General features: G+C 42.7%; 1 protein-coding gene across 1 annotated transcript in view; it reads left to right on the top strand.

Moving 5' to 3' along the window:
- Window positions 1–25703, top strand: part of LOC123941759 (fibrocystin) — a 361193-nt gene that overhangs the window by 150914 nt on the left and 184576 nt on the right. The window contains exon 37 of the mRNA XM_046005454.1: window positions 6329–6541. Coding sequence (XP_045861410.1) covers window positions 6329–6541 — 213 coding nt within the window. The remainder of the gene's footprint in view (window positions 1–6328; window positions 6542–25703) is intronic.

The raw sequence follows: 25703 nt of genomic DNA, 5'->3' as shown, positions 1-25703 counted from the left end.
CACCCAAGAATCCTGCTATTTTTCTCATGTTATTTTAGTTTTTAAGTAATAATATTTGACAGTTTGTTTCTCTTCTCTCTCTTCTGCGCTCACTCTCCATGGGAGACCTTATTCATATCTATAGCTTCAACTCTTCCTCATTCAACCCGTATTTAGTGACCATTTGCCATGTCTCCCATATGTCAGGCACTATTCTAGGCACGGGGGCTATGGGTGTGATTGAAACGGACCAAAATTCTTGCTCTCATAGTATTTATTTCTACAAAGAAATAGTCAAGTGAGCAGGTTATAGTTTTTGTGAGCTTTGCAGAGCAGCATGGAGAACAATGCAGCAGGAGAGGTGGAGAGGGAGTCTGGTGGTGGGTGGGGGTATTTGCAAGCGGTGAGGCAAAGGCTGTGAGGCGGGGGAAGCAGGAAGATGAGTGCAGCAGGAGGACTGTGAGCCCAAGGGAGAGGGGAGTTTAATTGGGCCAGAGAGGGCCAACCCTGTAGGGTTTAGTAGGCTTTGACTCCAAGTGCGGTGGGAGCCACTGGAGACTCTGAGCAGAGAGGTGATGTAAGAAGGTTTACAGAAAAGGAAAGAGAAAGAATCTCACTGGGTGCTGTTGTGAGAGTAAACCCTGGGGTAGAGGTGGGGATAGCATCAGGGAGCTGAGTTGAAAGGCTGTTACAGTCATCCAAGGATGAGAGTGACTTAAATTTCCCACTCCCCAGTGGGAGATGTGGAAGTGGTGAGAAGTGGTGGATTGTGGAGATCGTCTGAAGGAAGAAGGCACAAAATTTCCTGGAAAATTGGCTGTGAGTGCAACGTTGACCTGAGGATTTTTAGACTGAGCACCTGGAAGAACGGAGTTGCCATTTGTGACCTCTGCAGGAACTGTGGGGTGATCCGTGGGGCAAGGCGAGGATTGGATGTTCTGGGAGTGCTAAGTCGAGGAGCCTGTGAGACACCTACATAGAGATGTTGGGTGGTCCTTGGGTGTATGAGTTTGAGCGGAAGAGGTAGAAGAGGGCTTTGGAGATAGAAATTTGGGAGTCACCAGCAATTTGCTTGGGATGGTGTTTAAAACCGGAGGACAAGGTGAGACAACAGACGCACAGTTCATAGAATGACAGGAAAAGGGGTGGAGATGTGCTAGTAATTGGGACAATCAGGAGGAATCAGGGAGAGAAGGCTGGGAGGGGAGGCTTAAGGGGCGAGGGGAAAGGAGGAAAACCAGCACCGTCAAGGAGTTTCAAGAAAGAACTTATGACCAAGTATGTCAGATAGTGCTGGCCACTCAGGACAGGTGAGAACAGAGCATCAGACCTTGCATTCAGCAGTGTGGTTGCCATCGTGATCTTGCCAGGACCAGGTCTGATAGACTCATCAGTGCAAAGGTCCAGCTGGGCCTTTCCCTCAAGGAAAGGGAGGGAAGGAACCGAGGTTAGAAGGTAGAGTGGCTCTTTTAGATTCTTACTGTGTAGTAAAATATTTAGATTCTAAATTTTTACCGTGAGGGGGAACATAGCTAGAACAGTGGGGCTTTTTTTCCCCCCAAAACACATACAACAAATCATTTTGTGGTTATTACAGAGGATGGCTAATTGTAGGGTTAGCCAAAAGCAGGTTTTGATGTACTTTGCAAACATTAGCTAGCTGCTAAAAGTCTCTTTGACTTCCCTTTAAAAGAAATAAAAGGGATGTTTAATGGAAAGAAGTGATTACATGTAAAAAAAAGTTGTGTTCATTTATTTATTTTAGAGGGGAAGTAACAATCATGATGGTTGATTGATTTTTATAAAATTACCCAAGGTCACTTGTGGGACAGACTCAGCTTTCATGAACAAGCCATTGAAGGGTCACGGTCACAGGCTGCCTTCAACCCTGCACTTCATTTCAGCATTCAGAAATGCGGTCAAGCTCTATAAAGTGAAGGAATAAAGTCCTCCCTCTACCCTCCCATCCAAAGCCACTACGCTCCACAGCAGCCCACTGGCTATCTGTTTTAAGCTAATAAAGTGTGAGGATACAACACTTGGGGGCTCCGCACAGGGCTAGCTTGAGTATAAACCTTACATTCCTTTCCACTAAGAAGCTTTCATTTTGGTTATCCTTTTAATTATTTCAATTAAAAAGAGTTGAATTCCTCATCAAACTCTCTTCTTAATTTACCTAGATTTCCTTATCCTTGCTGCTGATAAGGAAGGAGGGGAGGCTTTTTAGCTGGGAATAATGGTTATCACATTAATTAATTAATCCTGTTTTTAGTACTCTTGCCAACACAAATCATTCATTTTCTTTGGGCTGAGATTTCTCCCTTCATTAGCGTCATTATTAGTTCCCATCAGTAAATGACGTTTTTAAATTTCTGCCAATTTATTTTAGTGTGTTTAATAGTTTGCTGGATGTGACAAGGAACAGAGACCAGGTTTATAAATTCATCCCACTAATCCTTGTAATCTGCCTCAAATCCTGTTTGGAATGAGGCGAGGTATATCTACATTAACAAAGTGAAAATAAATCATATATAAAAAAGCCACAGGCAAACTTAACTTAGGCTAGCATGTGTTTTTCCTTAAAGGTAACTATGATCATTCTAATTAATAAAAAAGTAACCTGGGAGGGTTTGCCGAAGTGGATAGGGTGTGAGCTCTTCTGGCAGGTGGTCCTGGGCTTGAATGCTTGCTCGGCTTATTCTAGGCTGAGACAGACCTCCTCTCCCAGCCCGCTCTCTGGCCTGCAAAATATGGAGTATGATATCAACCTCATAGGCTGGTTTTAATGGTCATTTCCGACAACATGTCTAAAGATTTTGACATAAGGTGGGTGCTCAGTAAGTGTTAGCAGCTTTGTTTTCCCTGTAGTATTATTTGGATTTCTGACTGTGTATGGGATGCTTTTCTCAAGTGAAATTCAAAGTCCACTGCAGCATGGGGGTGTCAGGAAAACACAAGCTTCATGTTTCCATCAGTATTGGCATGCCCGAGGACATTCTTGAAGATGTAGATGTCCAATGTTCTAGAGCTGGAAGGAGTCTCAGTGAAGGCAAGGTTCTGTTTTGCATGTACATGATGAGAAAATAGACCATCCCCAGCACGGAGTAGGACAGATTTGGAAATGGGTTATCGGAGGCCCACCAATTTTATAGGACTTACTGAGAGTCCTTCAGAGGCCAATAGTCTGCCCTCTGCTTCTAACACTTTGTCATCAAGGTCAGTTCAGATTTCCTGCCTGTTTGTAATGGAGGGCACATGCCATGCAAGTCTGTGGTCCTCCAGTTGAAGAGAAGTAGTTGGGACCTTAATGACACGTGGATGGGAGGGAAAAGTTTTAGGAAACAGGTCACATTTCTTCCGTCTCATTCACAGCAGGATTAAGGATTATTATTGCATTTCTAATGATTATTCTTGTCACTGGACCATCAGTGGAAGGGAAAATAAAAGTCAAGATCACCAGTAGGTCCTTTGGAAGTCTGGAAGCCATGGGCTGCTCCTCCAGCATCAAGCCTATAGATCACAGGAGAGTTCTTGCCTCTCATATAGTTTACGTGAGCGTGTGATTGCTGTGTCACTTTTCAGAAGGAAACCTGCCAATGGCGAGATGTTGGAAGGAGGTGGTCCAGCAGTGTTTGTGTGGTGGAGGAACTGTGTAAATGAGTAGTAATGGCAACAGTGGGGGCGTGCAGATGACGAGGGTGACAGCAGCCACCGCCAGCACTGCATGAAGTGTCTAACAGGTGTCAGACCCGTGACCTGGGATCTACAAGTATCACTTCAAGAAATCTCATCATAGCCCTTTGAGGGAAGAACCATCGCCATGTACATTTTAGTGAGGGAGAAACTGGATACCCATGTGGGGTACACTGTTCTAAACTGTGGCTGCAAGAAGAGAACAATTTCAAGGGTTGAATCCACGTCAACATCCCGGGCCTGTGGCTGATGGTGTGGGGCTTGGGTTTAGGAGGCAAGACTAGAAGGCTCCATGAAGGGGGCTGAGGAGAGTCGAAGAGCAGTGTTGGAGCTGAAGGTCAAGGATGAGGTGGCCTCCACACATGACTCTGGGGTCAAATGTGTATGGATCACTATGTTTGCACTAAGATGGAGATAAATAAAAATAGCTTTTTTCTTAGGTCCCCCTCATTCCTCCAGTGCATGTTTGAGACTTTCCAGTTGTGATTTCTGGAGAACAACAATTTGACTTGTAACTTGGCACACTGGATTGAGGACTAAATTTAGCAATTGAAGAGTCTTGACCTTCTCTGCCACTTACTCACTGAGACCCTCCTTACAACAGAAGAATCTGCTTTTTGAACCATTTCTTTTCTGACATGTTGCCTTTTCACATCCTTTGCCCACCTTTGGCTCATTGAGACAATGTATGGATTTATAGATTACATGCAATAACAACATCCTCTCTGAGAAAATGAGAGGGTGTATGTGTGTGTCCATAAAGGAAATTCAGATACTTAAACCAGGTTCTCTTCTAAAGTGATGTAATCATTTACTTATTTACTCCACAATTACATAGTGAGTGCAAACAACCTATATCAGTCACTGTTCTAGACCCTGGCAATACAGAGGTGAACAAAGTGGAGAGGAGCCCTCATGAAGCACGCCTTCTAGTGGTAGGTGGGCAGATAAGAAGCATGTAAATATGCCTCATGGTAAGTGTTATGAAGAAAAACGTCTTTGGGTAAGGGACTAGGGGATGCTATTTTATATAGACCAGAGAGGGAGGGCCTCAGTGAGAAGTCAACATTTGGCTGGAAACAACAGGGAGGGAATCATAGGGTTGTCGGATAGAAGAACACTGCAGGTAAGGGAGCGACTGAGGCCTGTTGGAAAGCTGACAAGCGGGCCAGTGTGTGCAGGGCAGGTGAGGGAAGGCATGAGGCTTACAAGATAATGTTGCAGGGGACTTGGAGGTGGGTGGTGAATCATGAAGGGCATTTTTGGGCCCAGCATCAGGACATTGACATTTATTCTGACTGGGATGTGACGGTGTTGTAGGACGTAGAAAAGAAGACCCCTGACTTTTCCAGTGTGAAGTCACAACTTGAAGCATTTTGTTACAGGCTAGAAGAGTCCTGTCCAGTACTTTTGCAAACCACATATAGAGGGAGGTAGATTTAGGAATTCATGCAGGTGAATGTGGTTGTTTACATGGGCTGCTTTAATCATGTTGGCATTACAGAGAAAATTCTGCATGGAATGCAACTGTTCTAAATCCTTTGAAAGAGAAGTATTATAAAGGTGAAAGTATGTTTTAATATCTTAAGTATTTATTCTCACAATATAATTTTATTATAAAATCATATTCCTATGTTACAGAAAATTTGGATGTTAGAGAAAACAGCTGTATCAGTTAAGATTATTTGATTACAAATAACCGAAGCCGACTTTCTTTTTTAGATTTTTTTATTTTTATTTTTAACCTTTATTTATTTATTTGGCAGAGAGAGAGAGGGAGAGCCAGGTTCCCTGCTGAGCAGAGAGCCCGATGCTGAGCTTGATCCCAGGACCCTGGGACCATGACCTGAGCCGAAGGCAGAGGTTTTAACCCACTGAGCCACCCAGGTGTCCCAGAAACCGACTTTCTTTTACAAAAGGAAGTTTATTGAGATTTGTTGGGTCACTTACATAATTGATGGAAAAGTCCGGAAAATCAGGTGTAGAAGTGATAGTGATCAGGGCATTCTGAAGGAGCTTTGTGGAGGGTGGCAGGGGCCCTCAGAAACAGAAGCTCTTCTCAGGCTCATTTAGATGCCACCACTGGAATTACTAAATAGTAAAATTTTCAGTCTTCTGTTCCCTCCTGTTCCAAATTTCCATATAAAGCCTGGGTATAAGCCTGGCTTAGGCTATGGTAGGATGGGATATGATGGTTGAAAGTCCCACTCAACCATATTCAGTGGCATAGAGCAATTCTTATAATTTTGGCATATTTTCTTCTATTCCTATTTCTCATTCACTTGTTTCTTAGTGTTTCTAAACTTAATTTTATGTGCTGCTTTTGTCTGCTGCTCAATGGCTAAAATGGTGACCCTCTCAACCATTATTTAACCAGTCCTAAATTACTGGGCATTTAGAATATTGCCATTAAAAAGAACATAAATGAAAATGCAATGAATAGTGATAGCTAGCCTAAACTGGCTTGGTATAGTGCTTCTACCCTTGGGGGTCCAATCCATGTTCTACTGAGCTTCTAGACGAGAGGGGGAGACAAAATAAGTCTAAATTGCAGAAAAAGTATATAAATGCAGAGGATTTCCTCAGACATTGGAACTGTCAAAAGGAGGTGAACCTTATCCTTCTAAGGACTGATAATCTTCTCTTTGGTCATTAGGAGGCAAGCTGATTTTCATGGATCCAGGACCCATTGAGCTTAGGGCACATTCCATCCTCATTTCCGATGGTGGAGAGCTCCGGATTGGATCCGAGGATAAACCTTTCCAAGGCAAAGCTGAGATCAAACTCTACGGGAGTTCCCACTCTACTCCTTTCTTTCCATATGGTGTCAAGTTCCTGGCGGTGAGGAATGGAACTCTTTTTCTGCATGGTGAGTGAGACAGTTCACCAGAAGAGATGAGGAATGGTATCTAGATAATGTGACAGTGATGGGCAAATGGCAAAATCCCTTAAGAATCTTTGGCTGTTCATTGCTGAGACAAGAAAGTTAATTACAGCATGGGCACTATTTTCTTAAAGAAGAAATATTAGTTGTTATGATTCCTGTGGCAGACAGAGTATATTTGGTTCCCAATTATGTACTCCCCATTCCTATAAGAGGATTATATACCTCCACCAAGTGCAAAGTGACTTTCAGTGCCTCCCATGGGGTGGGCCATACTTCTCTGTCCCACTGGGAGATGGGACTTAGCCATGGACTTGCTTGGGTCAAGGAATGTGAGCGGTAATGATGACTGCATGGCCAAGTAGAAGTCTTAGAAGCTGTTACACTGCTTTGGCCATTTGTCTCATTCCTTCTGCTGGAGAATAGCCTGTCCCACGTAGGGGGACAGCTATATTCTTCAGCTTGGGCACCTGAATGAGGACAGTTGGGGTGGAGCTGCAGCCCACCTGCTGCAATTCTGAAAGTGAATGGGGAATGATCTTTGTCTACTGAAACTACTGGGATCGGTGTTTGTAATGGCAGCATAGCATACTGCAAACTGACTGATGGGCCATTTACATTGACAGCATCACAAATCAAATAGATATGACTTTATTTTGTTGTGTCATGGCTGTCTTCCCCTCCTGGGAGCAGGATTTGGTTAAAGTTCTACTTAGAATCCTGTCACAGGGGGGTTGGGTTCTTATGGATTTCTGGGAAAGAAAAGAAAAGAAAACCAAACAAAACAGGAATTAGGCTATATGTGTTTCTGTTGCCATTTTATCGTCTTCTGATCACTTAGTCTCACTTTACAAAACTGGACATTTTTATTTTCCTGGAGATTCAGGAAATGACTAAGTGTACCAGGAGAATCCTCTGTATCAACTGGAAAATGTGTAAGTATAAAATGATGAGCTTTGAATGTCTTTCAGTGGATACTTATATACTTTCAGTTACATAGCATGAGCCAAAGGGAAGTCAAAATGTTGGCTCCAGATGGTGACCCAGTCTCCAGAAAACTTGATGTCATTGACATTGGCATTTCTATATTGGCATGGCAACCTAAATTGGTCATATAGCTATGCTGAGGGTTCTACCATTTTGCTCTGTTAAGGCTCTGTGTATTACACAGTAGTTCTCCCTTATCTGTGGGGGACACGTTCCAAAACCCCCAGTGGATGCTGAAACTGTGGATAGTACCAACTACACATATACACACTTTGTTTTCTCCTATAACTACATACCTATGATAAAGTTTGATTTGTGAATTACACACCATAAAAGATTAACAACAACAGTTAATAATAAAATATAACAACTGTAACGATACAGGGTAGTAGAAGGTATGTGAATGTGGTCTCTCGAAAGATCTTCTTGTTCTGTACTCACCCTTCTTGTGATCACGAGATGATAACATGCCTCCACAATGGGATGAAGTGAGATGAATGAGGTAAGCTTTGTGATGTAGTGTTAGGTTATTAGTGACCTTCTGACCAGGTCAGAAGGTGGATCATCTGTTTTCAGACTAGAGTTGCCCATGGGTAACTAAAACCACAGAAAGCAAAACCACGGATAAGGGGAAGGGGAGTTAGTATAGTCTGTGGGCCTCAATCATAGTTCACTAAAATGCAGTCTTTTGCCTCTTTTGGCTTCCTCTGAGAGGAAATGAAATCTTTTCATCAGGCATTTATTAAATGTTGACTTTGGCCAGCCAGACTGCTACATATGGGGGATATATTTTCTAAGGCTTTAAAAAAACCCATAAATATCTGTACAGAAATGCAAAATGCCTACAGTATTGATTCTTATGTTCTGCTTTATGGAGGACTCTTTCCTCCTCTTTTCATCAGCAAGAACTTACATTGATGTTGTTGTCTAGCATCCATGAGGGTTTCTATCTATTGTGCATCAATTGTAGTCTTTAGATGTTTGCTGCGGTCCAGCAGTCACTTAGGCTTCCAACCCAATGTGCTGCTCTTTACCACTGAAGAAACCCAGCTGGAGAACAGCAAGAGGGCACAGGTCAGTTTTTGCTATAGACCATCAGAAGGGCCCTGAAGCTTAACAGTGGTCCTCTGGATTGATGGTCATTGTCCTATACAAGGCAAATGTTCAACTCTTGCTAGAAATGGAAATACACATGAAAGAGGGTGAAGACGCCTCTTCTTTCTACCCTGCTTCTTTCATTCCAACTCTTTTCATGTTCACGTTCTATCTGGAAGGATCAGCAAAACAGCTCATAAATGAACCTTTATGTGTCTGCCTTTTCAAAGGATCCTGTGCTCCTAAGCGTTTGTGTTTAAACAATTGTCAAGTTAAAACCTTAGTGCCATTGCTCATAATCAGTCAATGCAGGCCAGCCAAAGCAAAGGAGATGCTTCAGATGTGGTTGGAGAATTCTGAAAGTTACAAATCAATGTTACAGCTTCAGCCCTGGGATGTTATTGATATTGGATACTGGGTATTGGATATTAGATGTTATTGGATATCCTCTCTCTCCCTCCCTTCCTTCTCTTTCTCCTGCCCCCTCCACCTCCTCCTCATCTCTTTTCCTGCATTCCCAGGGTTAGGTTGTCCCCACCAATGGGTTTATCCATTTCCCCAAAGTGCTACCAACATGGGAGTAGCTAGGATCTCTGGGCAACCACAGAGCTTGCACAATGAACACTTGCAAAAGCAAGCTATTTTCTTCTCTGAAATGATGCTGCCACATCTCATTCATTTGAAGGAAACACTGTATGGGAAAGAGCACAGTCACTGAGTGAGGGTTCTGAACCTTCCCTCAGTGTCTGTCAGAGAATTCCCCTCCTCCCCGCCAGCCTGAGGCTCATGAGTCCCCTCTCCCTGTCTTCTACACCTCTGAGGTCTGAGATTCCCCTCCGGCAGTGCTCTATAGCATGGCTAAAATCATTACGTAATTTCACTGGCCTTTTCCCAGGGCCAGACGTGGGTCTGGTGACACTGGGGCTTTAGGGAAAAACTCATTTTCTTTTGCTGTCAAGTATGCAAAACAGTGAGCGACTTGATTCACTGCCTTGCACCCAGAGTCCCTAATGACCCAGCATTCACTCAGCTTCCTGGCATGATGGAGTGAGACTCACCACCTAGCGCACAAAAAAACTCTTCTCTAGGGGATTTTTTTTTAATATGCAGGTTTCTAGGCCTCACCCCCACAGTCTGACTTGGTGGGCCTCATGGATGGGCCTAGAAACATGCATTTCAGTGGGGGATCTGATTCATGTGGCTCACTGACTACTCTTGGAGAAATGCTGTTTTTAGTGATTAATAGTTTTGGAAGCAGAACTCTGCCCGGGTCTGGCACAGATCACCTATGACCTTGGGCAAATGAAGCTCCACAAAACCGGAAAACATGGTCCTCACCTTGTAGATTTACTGCTTGTGAACCACTCCAAAGTATTTGGCACACATTGACACTCAAGCAGAGTTAGTTCCGACCATTTTATTATATTTTACCCCTCCCCCCCCACCCCGGAGCACTGAGGACCCAGGGCCAATTATCTCATGTTTTCTTTTAGCAGGGAGAGCAAGAGGGGCTTCCAGCTCAAAATTTGGCATGAGGCCAGCCCTGCCTAGAGATTTTTCTCCTTATTAATTTCCTTGTCTACTTCTTCTGATCAGAGCAAGAGAGAGGTTTTAGCAACATTTCCAGGCATCTTCTATTCTGTTCCCACCCCCCAGGGAACACCTTTTGATTTTAATCTCTGGTGGGGCAGCTGCTTCCCAACAGTGGAAAACCACTGTTCCTGGGTGTCTTCTGGAAACCGTCTGCATGGGCCCCAGGATAGCGAGAAGCAGAGCACTGTCCAGCTATGAGGTCTTTTGGACGCATTTTATCCCTTGCGTCCAGCAGGGGGAGGACTGACTGACGGGTACTAATTTAGCTCCAGCTTGGGTCACAGAGAATCACATAAGTCGTCTGCATGTGGGGACAATGGCTTTCCCACCCTCCCTCCCCCCTGTCTCCTTCTTCATTGCCACCCCCTGGAACGCTTCTGCTCCAGCTAATTTCTCTCATGGATTCATATCGCTAAGCAAACAGGCTTTGCTATTCAGCTGTCATGAGGAATGATGGAGCTGAAAGCACATTTCATGTTTTTCTTTTAATGTAGGAATACTCTCACACACACGCACTCACACGCAAGACCATCGTTCTCTTTCTTGGGGTCTGGGAGTGGATCGGGGCAGGGCTATTCTGTTCAGAATCTCTGATGGGGTTCAGATTGCCTAAGAGATCCTGTCAGCTGCTCACTGGGATTCTAAATGCAACTCTGGGGTCTCAGGATGCCTCCAGAGTGGCCATCTGGGGTCTGGCAGGTTGAGGTCAATAAGGAAATTTCACTAGTGCCTTTTTCTTTCCCCACTCTGTCTGCCAATCCAGGTTCACTACCCCAAACCGAGTGCCAATCACTTGTCACTTTTTAAGGGGGTTGCTGTCAGCCTGGACAACTTGAATTTTTGACAATGTAATTACGGCCCTTGCTTCCACAGTGGGAGTCTGAACAGGATGGTGGGGGTTTTATTGATTGTTCAGCAGGGAAATTTATCAATGTCTCTCACTTCATTTCCAGTTCCTCCCTGAGAAATTTGGCTGGCAGTTTCTTAGGAGAAAAAGCAGTCTTATGGCCTTGAATGGACTTCTGTCTTTGTCCTTCTCAAGAAATTACAAGATACTGGCATTAAGTATACATGGAAGTTTCTGAGCAAAGCTGGTACGTGGGAGCGTGGTTGAGGAAAACACTAGAGTGATTGTTACGCATGTAAGAATTTGGTAGGAAAAAATAAGGGAAAAAAACGAGTCTAACTAGGCGAGTTTAGATATGGTTTGTTTTCCTTCTAAAAGTACCGAGTATCTTTATTTAAATTCCATGCTTTTTATAAGAATGGTGTCACGGGCACTGTTTGAGTAGCTAAAGGGCGTCAGGCTGTCTTGAAGCACGGTTCCGGGTGCACGGAGTACACCCACCCACTGGGACAGTGTTTCTGGTTTTTACCCTCTGCTCCACAAAATCCAGATGTTTCCTGGAGGAGCTTCAGGGGTTCCTCAGACAACGAAGTGTTTGGGACCAAGCAATAAAGGTTTAAATTGCTCAAGTAATCCATTGCCTATCTATTTGCATTCAAAGTAATGTTTCCTTGCAAGCAAGAGTTCCTTTGCTCAAAGAGTGATTAAAAGCAACTCTATGAGCTCATCCTTTTAACTGTGGTGTGTAGATCCTTTTGAGGCATTCAGGGCGCCTCTCTGTCTGATCTCTTCTTTCCCCAGGATGGATAGAGCTCGGAGACTTTTCCTACCGTGTGCTCTTTGTTGTAGGGTGAAACTTTCCAGAGTCTGTTTTGTCTTAGAACTGTTCCTCCAACAGAAGGTTTTCAGATCTCTGTTCTTTTGTCACCTGACCAGCCACGTCCAGTTCGGTCTCCCTTACATCCACCACATCTCCTCTTGCCCCCACCTCTTACCTAGTTCTTCTAGACTGTGAGTCTCTCCATTTTTGTCTCTCATTCCTTTGGGCTGGACTATAAACCATCACAGTGGTATGGCATTTTTGTGTATAGCTTTACTCCTCTTAACATGCTTGGTTTTCAGGGACAGACACCCAGGGCAAACAAACTTAGAACACAGGATTTATGAGTTTTTGGTCAAGCTCAAGGTGGACAGGAAGACCATGGGCCTTGAGGTTGACTGCCTCTGGGCCCCATCCTGTCAGGACTCAACTCACGGTCTCTCACGTCTGCATCTCTGTGTGTGTATTGGCTTCACTGGCTCCTGATCCTCACTGGTTACATCTGTATGGCCACTGTGTTTTCTGGTTTCATGTGGACTCTGGTTTTCCAAAGAAAAGAGCTCTGGAAGCAGATGTTCCACTTCTGATGTTGCCTCAAAAGGCCAAGAGTAGCCTAATGCCATGTCACAAGGCCTACGTGCCATTCACCTCACTTCATCTCATCACGTAGGCATGTCAGCTTCTCAAATCATCACAAGAAGGAGAAAAGGGTGAGTGCAGTACAATAAGGTATTTTGAAAGAGAGAGGGACCACATTCACATAACTTTTATTGCAGCATATTATTACGATTGTTCTATTTTATTATTAGTTATTATTGTTAGTTTCTTATTGTGCCTAATTTATAAATTAAACTTTATCATAGGTATAGATGAACAGTAAAAACATAGGATACATAGTGTTGGGAACTATACGTGGTTTCAGGCATCCGCTGGTGGTCTTGGAATGTATCCCTTACAGATAAGGGGGTACTACTGTAAATGCTACGGTTTCTCTTCCTCCTTTTCAAGGATTTTGGATTTTCTCAATATTGAAGTTTCTGTGTTTTTATCTAGCAATTTTTTTAAAAAAGAATTTATTTATTTATTAGACAGACAGAGATCACAAGTAGGCAGAGAGGTAGGCAGAGAGAGAGGAGGAAGCAGGCTCCCTGCCAGGCAGAAAGCCTGATGTGGGGCTCGATCCCAGGACCCTGGGATCATGACCTGAGCCGAAGGCAGAGGCTTTAACCCACTGAGCCACCCAGGCACCCCTCCCTAGCACTTTTTAAACCACAAATTGTTATGTGAGATCTTGTGGGAATCTAGAGCTGGTGTGGTGTATAAATTGGCCATTGGTCTTTGCAAATGGAACAGGTGACTTTTTAGGGATGTTTGAGAAACTTGAACCTTCTAGACAGAAATATGACTCAGAACAGACTTTATTTTCCTCTAAATTGCTATCTTAATCCATATTCTGATGGATCTTTTTTCTCTTTCCTTTAACAATACCATCTTGGGCACCATAGCTTTCCAGTTGATTTAACATATTAAAAAAGGCCAGTTCCAACTCATCTACTTTACTTTTTTTAAGAATTTATTTATTTATTTATTTGTGAGAGAGAGAGAGAGAGAGAGAGAATGATGGAGAGTGAGAGGGTGAAACAGATTCCCCACTGAGTAGAGAGCCCATTGTGGGACTTGATCCCAGGTTCCTGAGATCATGACCTGAGCCAAAGGCAGACGCTTAACCAACTGAGCCACCCAGGAACCCCTTTCAATTTATCCACTTTAAAACTTCAGTCTCCTTCTCATGTAATACTCCTTTCTCCTTCTCATGTAATACTCCTTTTTCCTTCTCAAGCCCCTGGCCTGAAGCATTTGGAGGGGCAGGGATTTGGCCTGCTCCTTTGCTTTTCCATCCACCCTTTTTACTCATATATTCTTGGTGCTGGGACAGTTAGAAGAGGTGAGGTGAGAAGACTCACTGAAGGCTTTCTTGAAGTGTGTGCTTGTATCCTCTAGTAGGTGTGGTTTCCTCTCAGGATAATACTGGTTGACTGTTGATTCTTTTTCCAAAGATTTCTATATAAGATCTTTGGAGCCTTGTAGGAGACCTTCTCACTGTTTTCCAGCATGGAGCCCCCTGCCCCCTGCCTTGGATTTGCAGTGCCCTTAGATACAACCTTAGGGCCCATTTTGGGTAAAGTACCAGAATACTGGCTCAAGAAGAAAGTTACCAGTCTTTGCACACCAAGGGTGTTCTACTCACCACCCCTTTTCCTGCTCAGCTATCTTTTTCTAACTATCTTTCTCCTATTCAATAGGCATGGGCAGCCCCACAAATATGCTGCATGTGCAGACATCTGCCTGGGGAAAAGAAGCCATTCTTCTACTTTTGCTGGTAGCCCTATGCCTGGTACTTCTGAAGCCCTTCTTTCTTTAAGTGGAGAGAGGTACCTTCAGACTTCCCTCCATGGGAAGGAGAGGAAAAGGCCATGGCCTGTTTACCCAGGCTGATGACTCACTCCGATTTCTGAGAATTCCTTTGAATGTCCTCTTTTTGTTGCTGCTATACCCTGAGGTGCGATCTGTCCAGGGATGGCTCAGATGACAGAGTTAGATTAGTCTCCTTTCTGTAAGCCCCAAGGAAATGTCTGTTCATGGCTCACTTACAGTGTGGGGCCTTTATCATCTCTTTGTTTCCTGCTTAGACCCTCTTGGTTGGTTTTGGAGAGCAGAAGTCCTGCTTCAGAATTTGCTACATTTGCACCTATATGAAAGGGCATCACAAGGGATATTGGGTTGAAAGGGAAAGCAACCATTGATGTGTGTGTGTGTGTGTGTGTGTGTGTGTGTGTGTGTGTGTGTGTGTGTGTTTTGCTGTGATTCATTTTGATTTCGGGATGGGAAGTAAGTAAGATCAAATTGAGGGGAGAAATGGAGGAAGAAGGATAGGGAAAATTTTGCCTTCTATAATCTTTAATTCAAACAAGCTTCAATACAGCATTGGGGTTCTGGTCAGCTGGTATGTTGTGGCTGATCATCATTACGTGGTCAAGTTAACTTGGAACCCTTAGCCTGGTAGGATGGCCAGTGATGGATGACTGGTTCTCCCTTTAAAACAGATGAGGATTGGTCCTCAACTACATACATGGGTCTCAAAACATAAGCAACATCTCCAGTGGAAGGTGAGGTGAGAATTTTCTTTATTCTGTGTCATGCTTCAGAGAAGTCCAGAACACAATTAACTTATGCACAAAGGCAGAAATATTTCTGGTAAAATCGAATTGATTTTTTTTTTTTTTTTTTTACTGAGCTAGCTTAGAATCTGGAATTCCTTGATTTGGACAACAATGACCTTGAAATAGTCTATATGAAAGAGTTTCTTAAATTAAGGGTATAAACCACATTTTAAGGAACTTGTTTAAACACGTTAAAGAGAACCTGCTGTTTTTAAGGTCTTTAGGAATTTAAGTGTTTACATGTAAATGCATACTCCTAATTAGAAATGAGTTCTAGCTATTCAATAATCCAAGTACAGCAGGAACCCCACTTAGAAACACATTGTAAGGTACTTTAAGTTTCTATATATACCTGACAGTGTTGGCATTAGTCAGATCTTTTTTGGTTGCAAGTGACAGAAAACCCAATTTAGAAAGAAATAAGGGTATTTATTGCCTCATATAACTGAAAAAACAAAAAACAAAACAAACAAAACAAAACAAAAAGTACTGGAGGCACAGCTGAGTCCAGGTGCTCCAATGAAGTCATTAGGATTTTGTTTCACCACAACTTTAGGCTCTGCTTTCCTTTGAGTTGACTTTATTTCCTTCTTTCCTTCCCTACCTCCTTCCTTCTTTCCTCCTTTCTTCCTTTCTCTCCTTCCTTCCCATTTTTTTTTTTTTTGAGAGCGAGTGAGGGAGCATGTGCTCTCGAGCAGGGGGAGGGGCAGAAGAAGAGGGAGAGAGAGAATCTTAAGCAGGCTCCACACCCAGTGTAGGGCCCCATCTCACGCCCCTGAGATCATGACCTGAGCTGAAACTGAGAGTTGGATACTTAAGTGACTGAGCCACCCAGGTACCAATCCAGCTCTCCTCTCCTGGAGGTAGAAACGGGTCTCAGCAGCTGCAGGTGAAAGAGTGGCTGTTTTCCAATGGCTATTTGACGCCTGAGCAAATTCTAACATTTCCCTCCATTAACATTCACATCTCTCCTGTTTTTCACCTTTAGCTTTTAATACTAATGTATTATGTACAGTTTATTTATCATATTTATTGTACTTGTGCCAGAGTCTTCCTTAGTAGAATGTATACATCACAATGGCAGGGAGTTTCCTGTTTTTTTTGGTTGTTGTTGTTATTGTTTTGTTTTGTTTTTGTTGTTGTTGTTTTTATTCATTTATAATATCTCTATTGCCTACAACAGTGACTGGACTTGTAGTAGGCTATCCAGACATATATGCTGTGTGAACAACTGAATGAAAAACTTGAGCAAAAACCTCAGGATTAACTTTGGCCTGTTTGGGTCAGAAGTCTATCACTAAAACTGGTACTATGACCAGGGAAGTGGTATTCTTTTGGTCAAGAGAGAGCAAGTATGTGGACAACCACCTAGAACTACATTGTCTGAGGTGGAGGGCAGATGGTTTATTAACATTAGGGATGTGTTATTTAAACAGAGTAAGCGAATGGACAGGTAAAAACAATGGCTTGTCTACTTTATAAACATTTGACAATCTAACATTTTTATTACTTTTACTAATTTAAAATTACAAATTAATAAGATTTTACTGGATAGTAAACAAATTCCACTGTGTTTAGTTTGGCTGGGAAAAAATCCCAACCAACCAGTTGCTTCACTAAACAAAAACCAAAGCCATAGTTGATAGAAACACAATTAATAGAAAATTTAGAATTAAGGAATATATAATAGTATTGTGATTTTTTTTTTTAAAGATTTTTTATTTTATTTATTTGACAGAGAGAGATCACAAGTAGACAGAGAGGCAGGCAGAGAGAGAGAGAGAGAGGGAAGCAGGCTCCCCGCTGAGCAGAGAACCCGATGCGGGACTCGATCCCAGGACCCTGAGATCATGACCTGAGCCGAAGGCAGCGGCTTAACCCACTGAGCCACCCAGGCGCCCCGTATTGTGATTTTTTAATATTTGATTATGGCTAGAGAGTATTACTAAATGAATGAGGTTGATTTTAAGATAGTTTTCAGTTAGGGATCTAGGACCATGTGACTCTTGATTTGGATTGGTCACTTTTTTTTTTATAAATATGTACATGAAAGGCAATGGCCAGCAGTCATCAGTACTGAGTATAGTTGGCTCTTGAACAACGTGGGGCTTAGGGGCACTGATCCCTTGCACAGTTGAAAATCTGTGTACAACTTTTGACTCCCCTCAAAACTTAACTCCTAAAAGCCTACTGTTGACTGGAAGGAAGTCTTACCAATAACTTAAACAGTCAATTAACACAGGTGTTGTATATTATATATGTTATACATTGTATTCTTACAATAAAGTCAAATAAAAAAGGAAAATGTTATTCAGGAAATCATAAAAGAGAAAACATACTTATGGTACCATAGTATAAAAATTCTGCCTATAAGTGAACTCATGTAATTCATACCCATGTTGTTCAAGGCTGAACTCTATTACTTGGCTTAAGCCAAAAAGAGGACCTCCAGTGAGCAATGATGTAGCATGTGACTAATTTTTCTTAACTAAGCTAGTAGGGGATGGACAACAAGCTTCCTTCTTTACTCCTAAGGCCACATAAGACACTGGGGACTTTGCGGACTAACAAAAGGTAAGTCCAGTGTAGCCAGTGAGTTCAAGAAGAGAAGAGAGCAGACTTGCCTTAATGTCCAGGGGAGAACTTGTCTGGCCTATTTTAGGTTTTTCTAGATTAGGGGCAGATTTGAAGGAGTTGCCTCCTGAACCCTTTTCCCTATCCTTGTGAGGGAGAAAAGGGTAAAAACAGAGACCCCCCCTTTGTTTGGCCTGGTGAATTTTCCATTCCCTAGGACTGTGCCATATATAACCTAGAAATGATTGTTTGATAGCAACCTCTTTGAGGGTCTGAGTAGGGAGGCAGGAAATAGAGCTGTGGATACCTCTTAGCTACTAAGGAAATTATTATTTCTTATGACATGTTATAAATATTGGCACTATAGTAGAATATTTAGACCCCACAAAGGTAAATTGGGAAGATATTTTTCAATTTAGAACAATCGATTTTTTTAAACTATGAGCTACTTCCTTCTAAAATCCCAACTGTTAATAAAATGAAGTACTGAAAATAATACTTAAGGCCTTAAATTTCCTATGTAAGTCCCCATAGTTCCAAAATTTTTTCATAGATACATATATCATATTGGTTCTATTTATTTGGAGAACACTGACTAATGCAGTGACTTATTCATTCCTGAGTAACATTATCAAAACAAATTCAGAGAAAAACTTTGGAACTGTAAGGATTTTGATAGGAAATTTAAGGCCTTTGATACTATTTTCACTACTTCATCCTATCAACGGTTGAGATAGATAGGTAGATAGTTAGATTATATTCATTCTATTTATCATGAGAACTCTTATATTGTAGATTATAATAAGATCTATTATAAGGAACTGGCTCATATGGTTGTAGAAGCTGAGGAGTCCCAAGATCTGTAGTCAGCAAGCTGGAGACCCAGGAGAGCTGATGTATATAGTTCTAGTTTGAGTCCAAAGGCATGAGAACTGAGAGAACAAATGCTGTCAGTTGTAGTACAAAAGCCAGCAGGCTTTGAAATCCAAGAAGAGCTAGTGTTTTAATCCAAATCTGAAAGCTGGAAAAGTCTCAGCTCAGCACTTGGGCAGGAGTTCCCTCTCACTTAGCCTTTTTGTACTATTCGTACTATTTGGGTCTTTGATGGATTGGATGAGGCCCACCCTCATCAGGGAGGGCAATCAGCTTTACTTAGTCCATGGATTCAGATGTTAATCTCATCCAGAAACATCTTCACAGACACACCCCAGAATAATGTTTGTCCAGTTGTCTTTGGCCTTAGCCCAGTCAAGTTGACATATACAGTTAACCATCACAGTCACTAAAGTGGATCCCATTTTCTATAACTGACTCTGTATTATATCTTGGACATATATTTCAGGAAGATAACAAGTCTCTGGTCTTGACACACAGTTTCCCAAGGGAACATAGCTAGCTCAATGGTCTGTTAACTTCCTTTAAAGATTTCTATGGTTACTCTCTCCTGCCAGCACATGAGAATCTTCACTGAGCTTATCCTGACTCAGTTCTAGAACATTCACTCATTCATCTTCCTTTTGATGGATGTCAGGAGTTTGGGCTCTGGAAGTAGACTGCTTGGGTTCAAATAGTATCTCTTTCCCTGATCTGGTGGAACTTGAAATAGTCAGTTCCTCAGGGTTGCGGTTTCTAGATCTATAAACAGATGACTCAAAAACATTTCAACCTAGAAATAGCTTCTTGTCTCCTTCTCAAACCTCTGTCAGGTTCAGCCTACTCTCCTCCACCACAGCCTCCACTCCAGGCTCCACCATGACCATCCAGGTGACCTAGAAGTCCTACAAGATGTCCGCCTCCACCCCCAAGGCCTTCAGTAGCTGCTCCTCCATGAGAGTGCTGGGCGCACGCATCAGCTCTTCCACCTTCTCCTGGGTGAGCAGCAGCTTCTGGGTGGCCTGAGCAGCAGCATGAGGTGGTTGGAGGCTACGACAGGGCCAGGGTATAAGAAGAATCATGGCTGTCTCATTGAACCAGAGCCTGCTGAGCCCCCTCAAGCTGGAAGTGAACCTGAATATCCAGGCTGTGCACACCCAGAAGGAGCAGTTCAAGGCCCTCAACCACAAGTTTGCCTCCTTCAGCTACAAGCTGCGGCACCTGGAGCAGGAGAAAAAAATCCTGGAGTCCAAATGGAGCCTCCTGCAGCAGCAGAAAAATGCTCAAAAAACATGGACAGCATGTTCAAGAGTTATATCAACAACTCTCGGGGGCAGCCGGACACATGGTAGGCAAGGAGAAGCTGAAGCTGGAGGTGGAACATGACAACATGTGGGGGCCAGTGGGGGCTTCAAGAATAAACATGAAGGGGGCACCTGGGTGGCTCAGTGGGTTGGGCCGCTGCCTTCGGCTCGGGTCATGATCTCAGGGTCCTGGGATCGAGTCCCGCGTCAGGCTCTCTGCTCGGCGGGGAGCCTGCTTCCCTCTCTCTCTCTCTGCCTGCCTCTCTGCCTACTTGTGATCTCTCTCTGTCAAATAAATAAAAAAATCTTTAAAAAAAAAGAATAAACATGAGGAAGAGATCAAACACTGTGCAGACATGGGGAATAAATTTGTCTTCATCAAGGATAGGAATGAAGTTGACATGAACATGATGGAGCTGGAGTCCCTCCTGGAAGGGCTTACCCATGAGATCATCTTCTTAAGGCAGGTGTATGGAGAGGGGATCTGGGATCTATGGTACCAGATCTCAGACACGTCCCTGGTGCTGTCCATGGACAACAGCCACTCCCTGGACCTGGATGGCATTATCCCTGAGGTCAAGAACCACCATGAGGAACTCAGCAACCACAGCTGGGCGGAGACCAAGACCTTGTATCAGATCAAGTACAAGGCGCTATAGACATTGACTGGGAAGCACAGGATGACTTCTGTGCATGAAGATGGAGATTTCTGAGATGAACAGGCACATCAGCTGACATCAGGCTGAGCCTGGGGACCTCAGTTGGTTAAGTGTCAGACTCTTGATTTTGGCTCAGGTCATGATTTCAGATTATGAGATAAAGCCCACTGTCTAGCTCACACACTGGGTGTGGAGGGTGCTTAAGATTCTCTCTTACTCTCTCTCAAAAAAAAAAAAAAGAATTTTCTAAGTGTGAAACAAAGGTAGAAGCCATTAAAAAATACTTGTAGACTTACTATTATACAGGTCAGAAAATGGCATGAAAATACTGAAGTTAAATAACTGGGAAAGAAACAGGATCTTTATGTTCCTATCAAGAATATTACAAAGGAGGAAGAAAGAATGTTATAAAGGGAGCCAAAAGGGGTCCAAGCCCCACTTGGAATCCCAAAAAAACCTGAAAAATTAAATTTGAGAGGATCGTTCTGGAAACCTGAAAGGAGTGTCTTCAGTTTGTCTTTCTGCCAGAGGTGAACACCAGCTATGTGTATGCAATACAGAAGTGAGCCATGTGTGTCTTAGATGGATGAAAAGGATGGAATGGGTGTCTGGGCATGGTTTCATTATCTGTAAGATGAAAGTAATAATTCCAGTCTTTGCTACTTTGCAGAGTTGTTGTGAGTTAAATGAGAGGAAAGAATGGGAAGCAGTTTTGAACATTATAAAGTGCCGGGATGTAGGTAAAATCCAATTTTAACAAATACTGAATATAATGTCCAATTCAATGATACTCTTCCTCCATGACCAGGCTGAAAGCAATACTATTAATAGTATTGCTTTGATGATATGTATGGAAGAATTCTCTTTGAAGGAAAAATCACAAGCTCCAGCCCATGTAGCATTCCATTTACTTAGCAATGCTGAATTTCTTTTGATACTAAAAAATGTAAAAAAGATGTCAAATAATGGTCTTGACTTGACATTTTAAAACAAAAATGATTTTTTCCCCTTAACAGTCAAATTGACCAAGACCAAAAAAAGAAGTATTAGAAAGTCTGTGCAACTGGCATTCATGTGTGCTGCTAGTGTATATAGAAGTTGCGAGTCTTCCTATAAGGTAATTTGGTAATTATAGTAATGGGCATATGCCTTGATATAGGGATGCATTTTTAGGAGTTTGTTCTAAGGAGGTGACCATGGGCATTCATAAAAATTATGCTCAAGAATGTCCACGTCTGCATTGTTCATGAGAGAAAAATATTGGGAATAAACAGAGTATAAAGAATTAAAGGATTACTGTGTAAAATGCACACTTTTAAGTGGGATACCATGATACCACTATGATGTTAAATAATATATAATACAGCTATTAGTAAGTGTAATATTAAGTAAAGAGAGTATATTAATATGTCATATTAGTTAAATGTATTACTCTATCAATTTTACTAGATTAAGTAAAAAGAATTTACAAAAATGGTATGTCAAGAATTATAGCATAATTCTATGGTATGTATAGTATTATTTATATATGAAATTTTGTCAACTTGTGAACATAGGATAGAAAGGATAGGAAAGAAAAGACACTTATTAATCTATTGTAGTAAGATTGTGGATGCTTTTATTATCTTCCTTTAGTTTCTCTATATTTTTATATTTATATATATATTTTATATAGTATTTATTGATTGTTTTTCTAAAAAGAAATTAACGTGTTAAAAATTAGCCCCATTTTCCCTCATTGCTCTCTCCACTCTAAACCATAAACTGTAGCAATGATTATTAAAAATACTATCTATCTGGTCTGAAGTATACTTGGAGTTTTGTAAATGTTTTTGGGCAATGAAAAGGAGTGGGAATTAAAGACACGTTACAGAAGCCTTTTGCTTTGAACAACAGGATTTTGCCCCGGTGAGTAAAGGACTGGCCAGTACAGTTCTATAGGGCCCAAGAATGCTATTTGTTAAAATTGGCATGAAATCCTCGAAGCATCTAGGAACAGTGTTACAGACGTTTCCACGTATCTTATAATTCACTATTTCCTGGGTATGTTGAGCTTTATCTGTATAATCTTCTCAGTCACTTGTTTTTAATCACAGTAGCAATAATAAAGCTCAGATTGAATAGAAACCAAGGTTAGCCTTTCTGGTGCCTTTAGAAAAGGCCTCCGATCAAAGCATGGCTCACTGCACCATCTGAGTAACCTTGGTTAGCCTTGGTCTAAATTTCTGTGCCAAAAAAATGGTGGACTTTTTCTCAGCATTGGGAACAGCCCATGCCCAATTCCCTTTCATCACAGTATAGAAATGTTTACTGCTCAGCTGTGGATGCAGCCCGCTGATCCGCACATTTAAAGGATTGCTCCGCTGGGCCTTCTTCTTCCTGCAGGCACATGTTCCCTGCTCCATCACCGTCACCAGAGATGAGCCAGTACTGATGCAGAAGGCTCACAGTGCAGACAGAGCTAAGCACGTGCAGGATTCCTGGGCCAGGTTTTGTCTTCAGCCAGCAGAGATATCACAGCGAGTGGGTTCTCGAGGGCAGAGGGAAATGGTACATGAAAAATGCCCCATTCCATCTCTTCGGTCTGCCAGATAATCTTCTATTAATGCTAATGTCCCAGTCTCCTCTTCTGAAGTAGGGTAAATTGGATTGCCTCCAATTCACAGATGCTTTGAGTTCAAAGAGTTCCCTTTGTGAGATGGCTGTCTGGAACTTAGGAGGCATTTTTCTCAAAGAAATGGTGATAACCTTGTGGTTAAGGACCCAGGTGAGCCCTCAAAGGGCAATTTCACCTAAATCTCCTTGCTGTCTGATGCTAGCGGGAGTAGAGCAGCTGACCATGGAGTATAAGATGAATTGTGTTGGAGTGTCGGTCCATTTCTGCCATGGAAAACCAGGGACACATCTCTCTCCATTTGGTCTCTACTATCTTAATTCTGTTCTTATTGAGTACTAGTAACAGAGGGTGCGCTCAGTCCCTCTGCCCTCAGAGTGGCTTCTGTGGCCCAGAAGCAACTTCTGGCACAGTGCAGTCTCTGGAAGCAGGGAGAACCAGTTCAGATGCAAGGTGGAATCATAAGTCATCATCAGCCTTTCCCCAGTTTCTCTGGTTACTCATCACCTCCTCCTGCTGTCAGAGATAGTATGTGACTGGAGAATTTGGGCCACCTGCTGCCAGGAAGAAGGGAAGAATGAGAAATGGTAGAAGGGCTGGGTTTTCTCTCCATCTCTTTCCCTTCAAAGCTCTTATCCTGCAACTCTGCAGGAAGAGGGATGAAATGAGCAGTGGGGAATAGGACTCAAGGATAAGGGACACTGGGCGGGGTGCCCAGACCCTACCAATAATGAAAGAGTAAGGAAATGGGGGAGGAATGCGTTTCTCTCCACTGCATTGTTTTGCTTAGTTGTGGGCAAGTGTGTTATCTTCATCTTTTGGTTTTCTTCCTTCTACTGCTCCTTTTAGGTTTCTCCTCATCTACTCAATTTGGGAATGATGATTGATGTTCCCATGGGCTGGGGCTAAGATGTTCTTCATTTATAACTATATACTTTCTTCCAAGTCATGCCACTCATTTCCATGGATTAGAATCTGTTCATATATTTATTTATCTAACCTCAGACATCTCTTCTGAGCTCCAGAATTTCCACTTGGATATCCTCTTTAATATCTAAAATGTAACCTGCCTAACAGGGTGATCTAAAGGGTAGTATGTCTAAAAGTGGAGGCCACTAGAATATAAACAGATGAAGGCAGGGATTTTTGATTGTTTTGCTCACTACTGTATTCCCAGTGGCTAGAAGAACACACAGAACGTAGCATTGTAAGTGCTCAGTAAATGTTTATTCGATGGACTCTTTATCTTCTTTCCCAGATGCCCCTGTTTAACTTGCTTCTGCTTGGGCCTGTGAGGCATCATCGGCATCTTCTCCTTTACCTCTAGATCCGATCATCAGTTCTCTTCGTTCTCCAAAAGAGAGCTCAAATTTCTATACTTCTCTTCAGATTCATTGCCTAACTCTTAGTCAAACTTACCGAAATTCTTGTCTGAACCACTGCCCTTATCCTTTCCCATTTACTGAGGCAGCTTGCTACATAGACTTCTTACTTTCCCTCCCCTGCCTTTCAGTCAATGGCCAGGGAGAACTTTAAAAAATGGAAATTTGAGGGGCGCCTGGGTGGCTCAGCGGGTTAAAGCCTCTGCCTTCAGCTCAGGTCATGATCCCAGGGTCCTGGGATCGAGCCCCGCATCGGGCTCTCTGCTAGCGGGGAGCCTGCTTCCTTCTCTCTCTCTCTCTGCCTGCCTCTCTGCCTACTTGTAATCTCTATCTGTCAAATAAATAAATCTTTAAAAAATAAAATGGAAATTTGATCACGGAACTATTTCGAGTTAAGGTCCTTGAAAACATGCCAGCAAGGTCCTGTGCCATCTTGCCCAGTCACACCATGACATCTCATCTGTTCCTGAACCTCCTATCTCCATTTAGTTCCTGGAACACATTGAGCACCCTCTTGCCCCCTGGTTGGCTCTTGTTCATCTTGGGACTTGAGTCAGGTTTTTTCTCAATCTCACAAATATGCAATGAGTACATTTTCTCACTAAGGATTCTCTCCCCTCAGTTTGATTTGTGTATTCATGGTCTTAAAATATCACTAGTCTCACAAAAGTGTGATTTCTTTGTTACTATCTCAAATATTCCTTTGGTGGTTACTTTTGGGATAAACTCTTCTTTCTTTGGGAGGACCCGAGAGTCCCTTTCTGAGTGGGTCTTGCTCACCTTTCTGGGTGCACTCTCACTCTCACCAGCAACCCCCCACTCCCGTGTGTGTGCATTCTGCCCATGCCGCATACAGCAGCAATTAAAATGTGTCACGTTGTCCCACACCATTGTATACATTATTGCATTTGCCTGGAGTGCTCCACCTGTTTTGTCATTTGGCCCACTAGGACTTAACCCTAAAGACCCAGCTCAGTCATACCTCTTCTGGGAAGCAATCCCAGAAAGAACCCCTCCTTTTGTGTGAGTGAGGTTCTCCATGTCTGTGCACTAGTAGACACCGGATGTCCCTCTGTCTTAACCCTTCACGTGGTACATCTGTGATTTTTGTCCATTTCCTGTACTGGTCATGGACCCTGGTCAGACAGGGACTCTGTTCCTTGCATGTCTGTCTTTCC

This window comes from Meles meles, chromosome 5 (genome assembly GCF_922984935.1).
Source record: "Meles meles chromosome 5, mMelMel3.1 paternal haplotype, whole genome shotgun sequence".
NCBI classification, from domain to species: domain Eukaryota; kingdom Metazoa; phylum Chordata; class Mammalia; order Carnivora; family Mustelidae; genus Meles; species Meles meles.
Note: the sequence above shows the minus strand (reverse complement) of the source record. Positions and strands in the feature narration are given on the sequence as shown.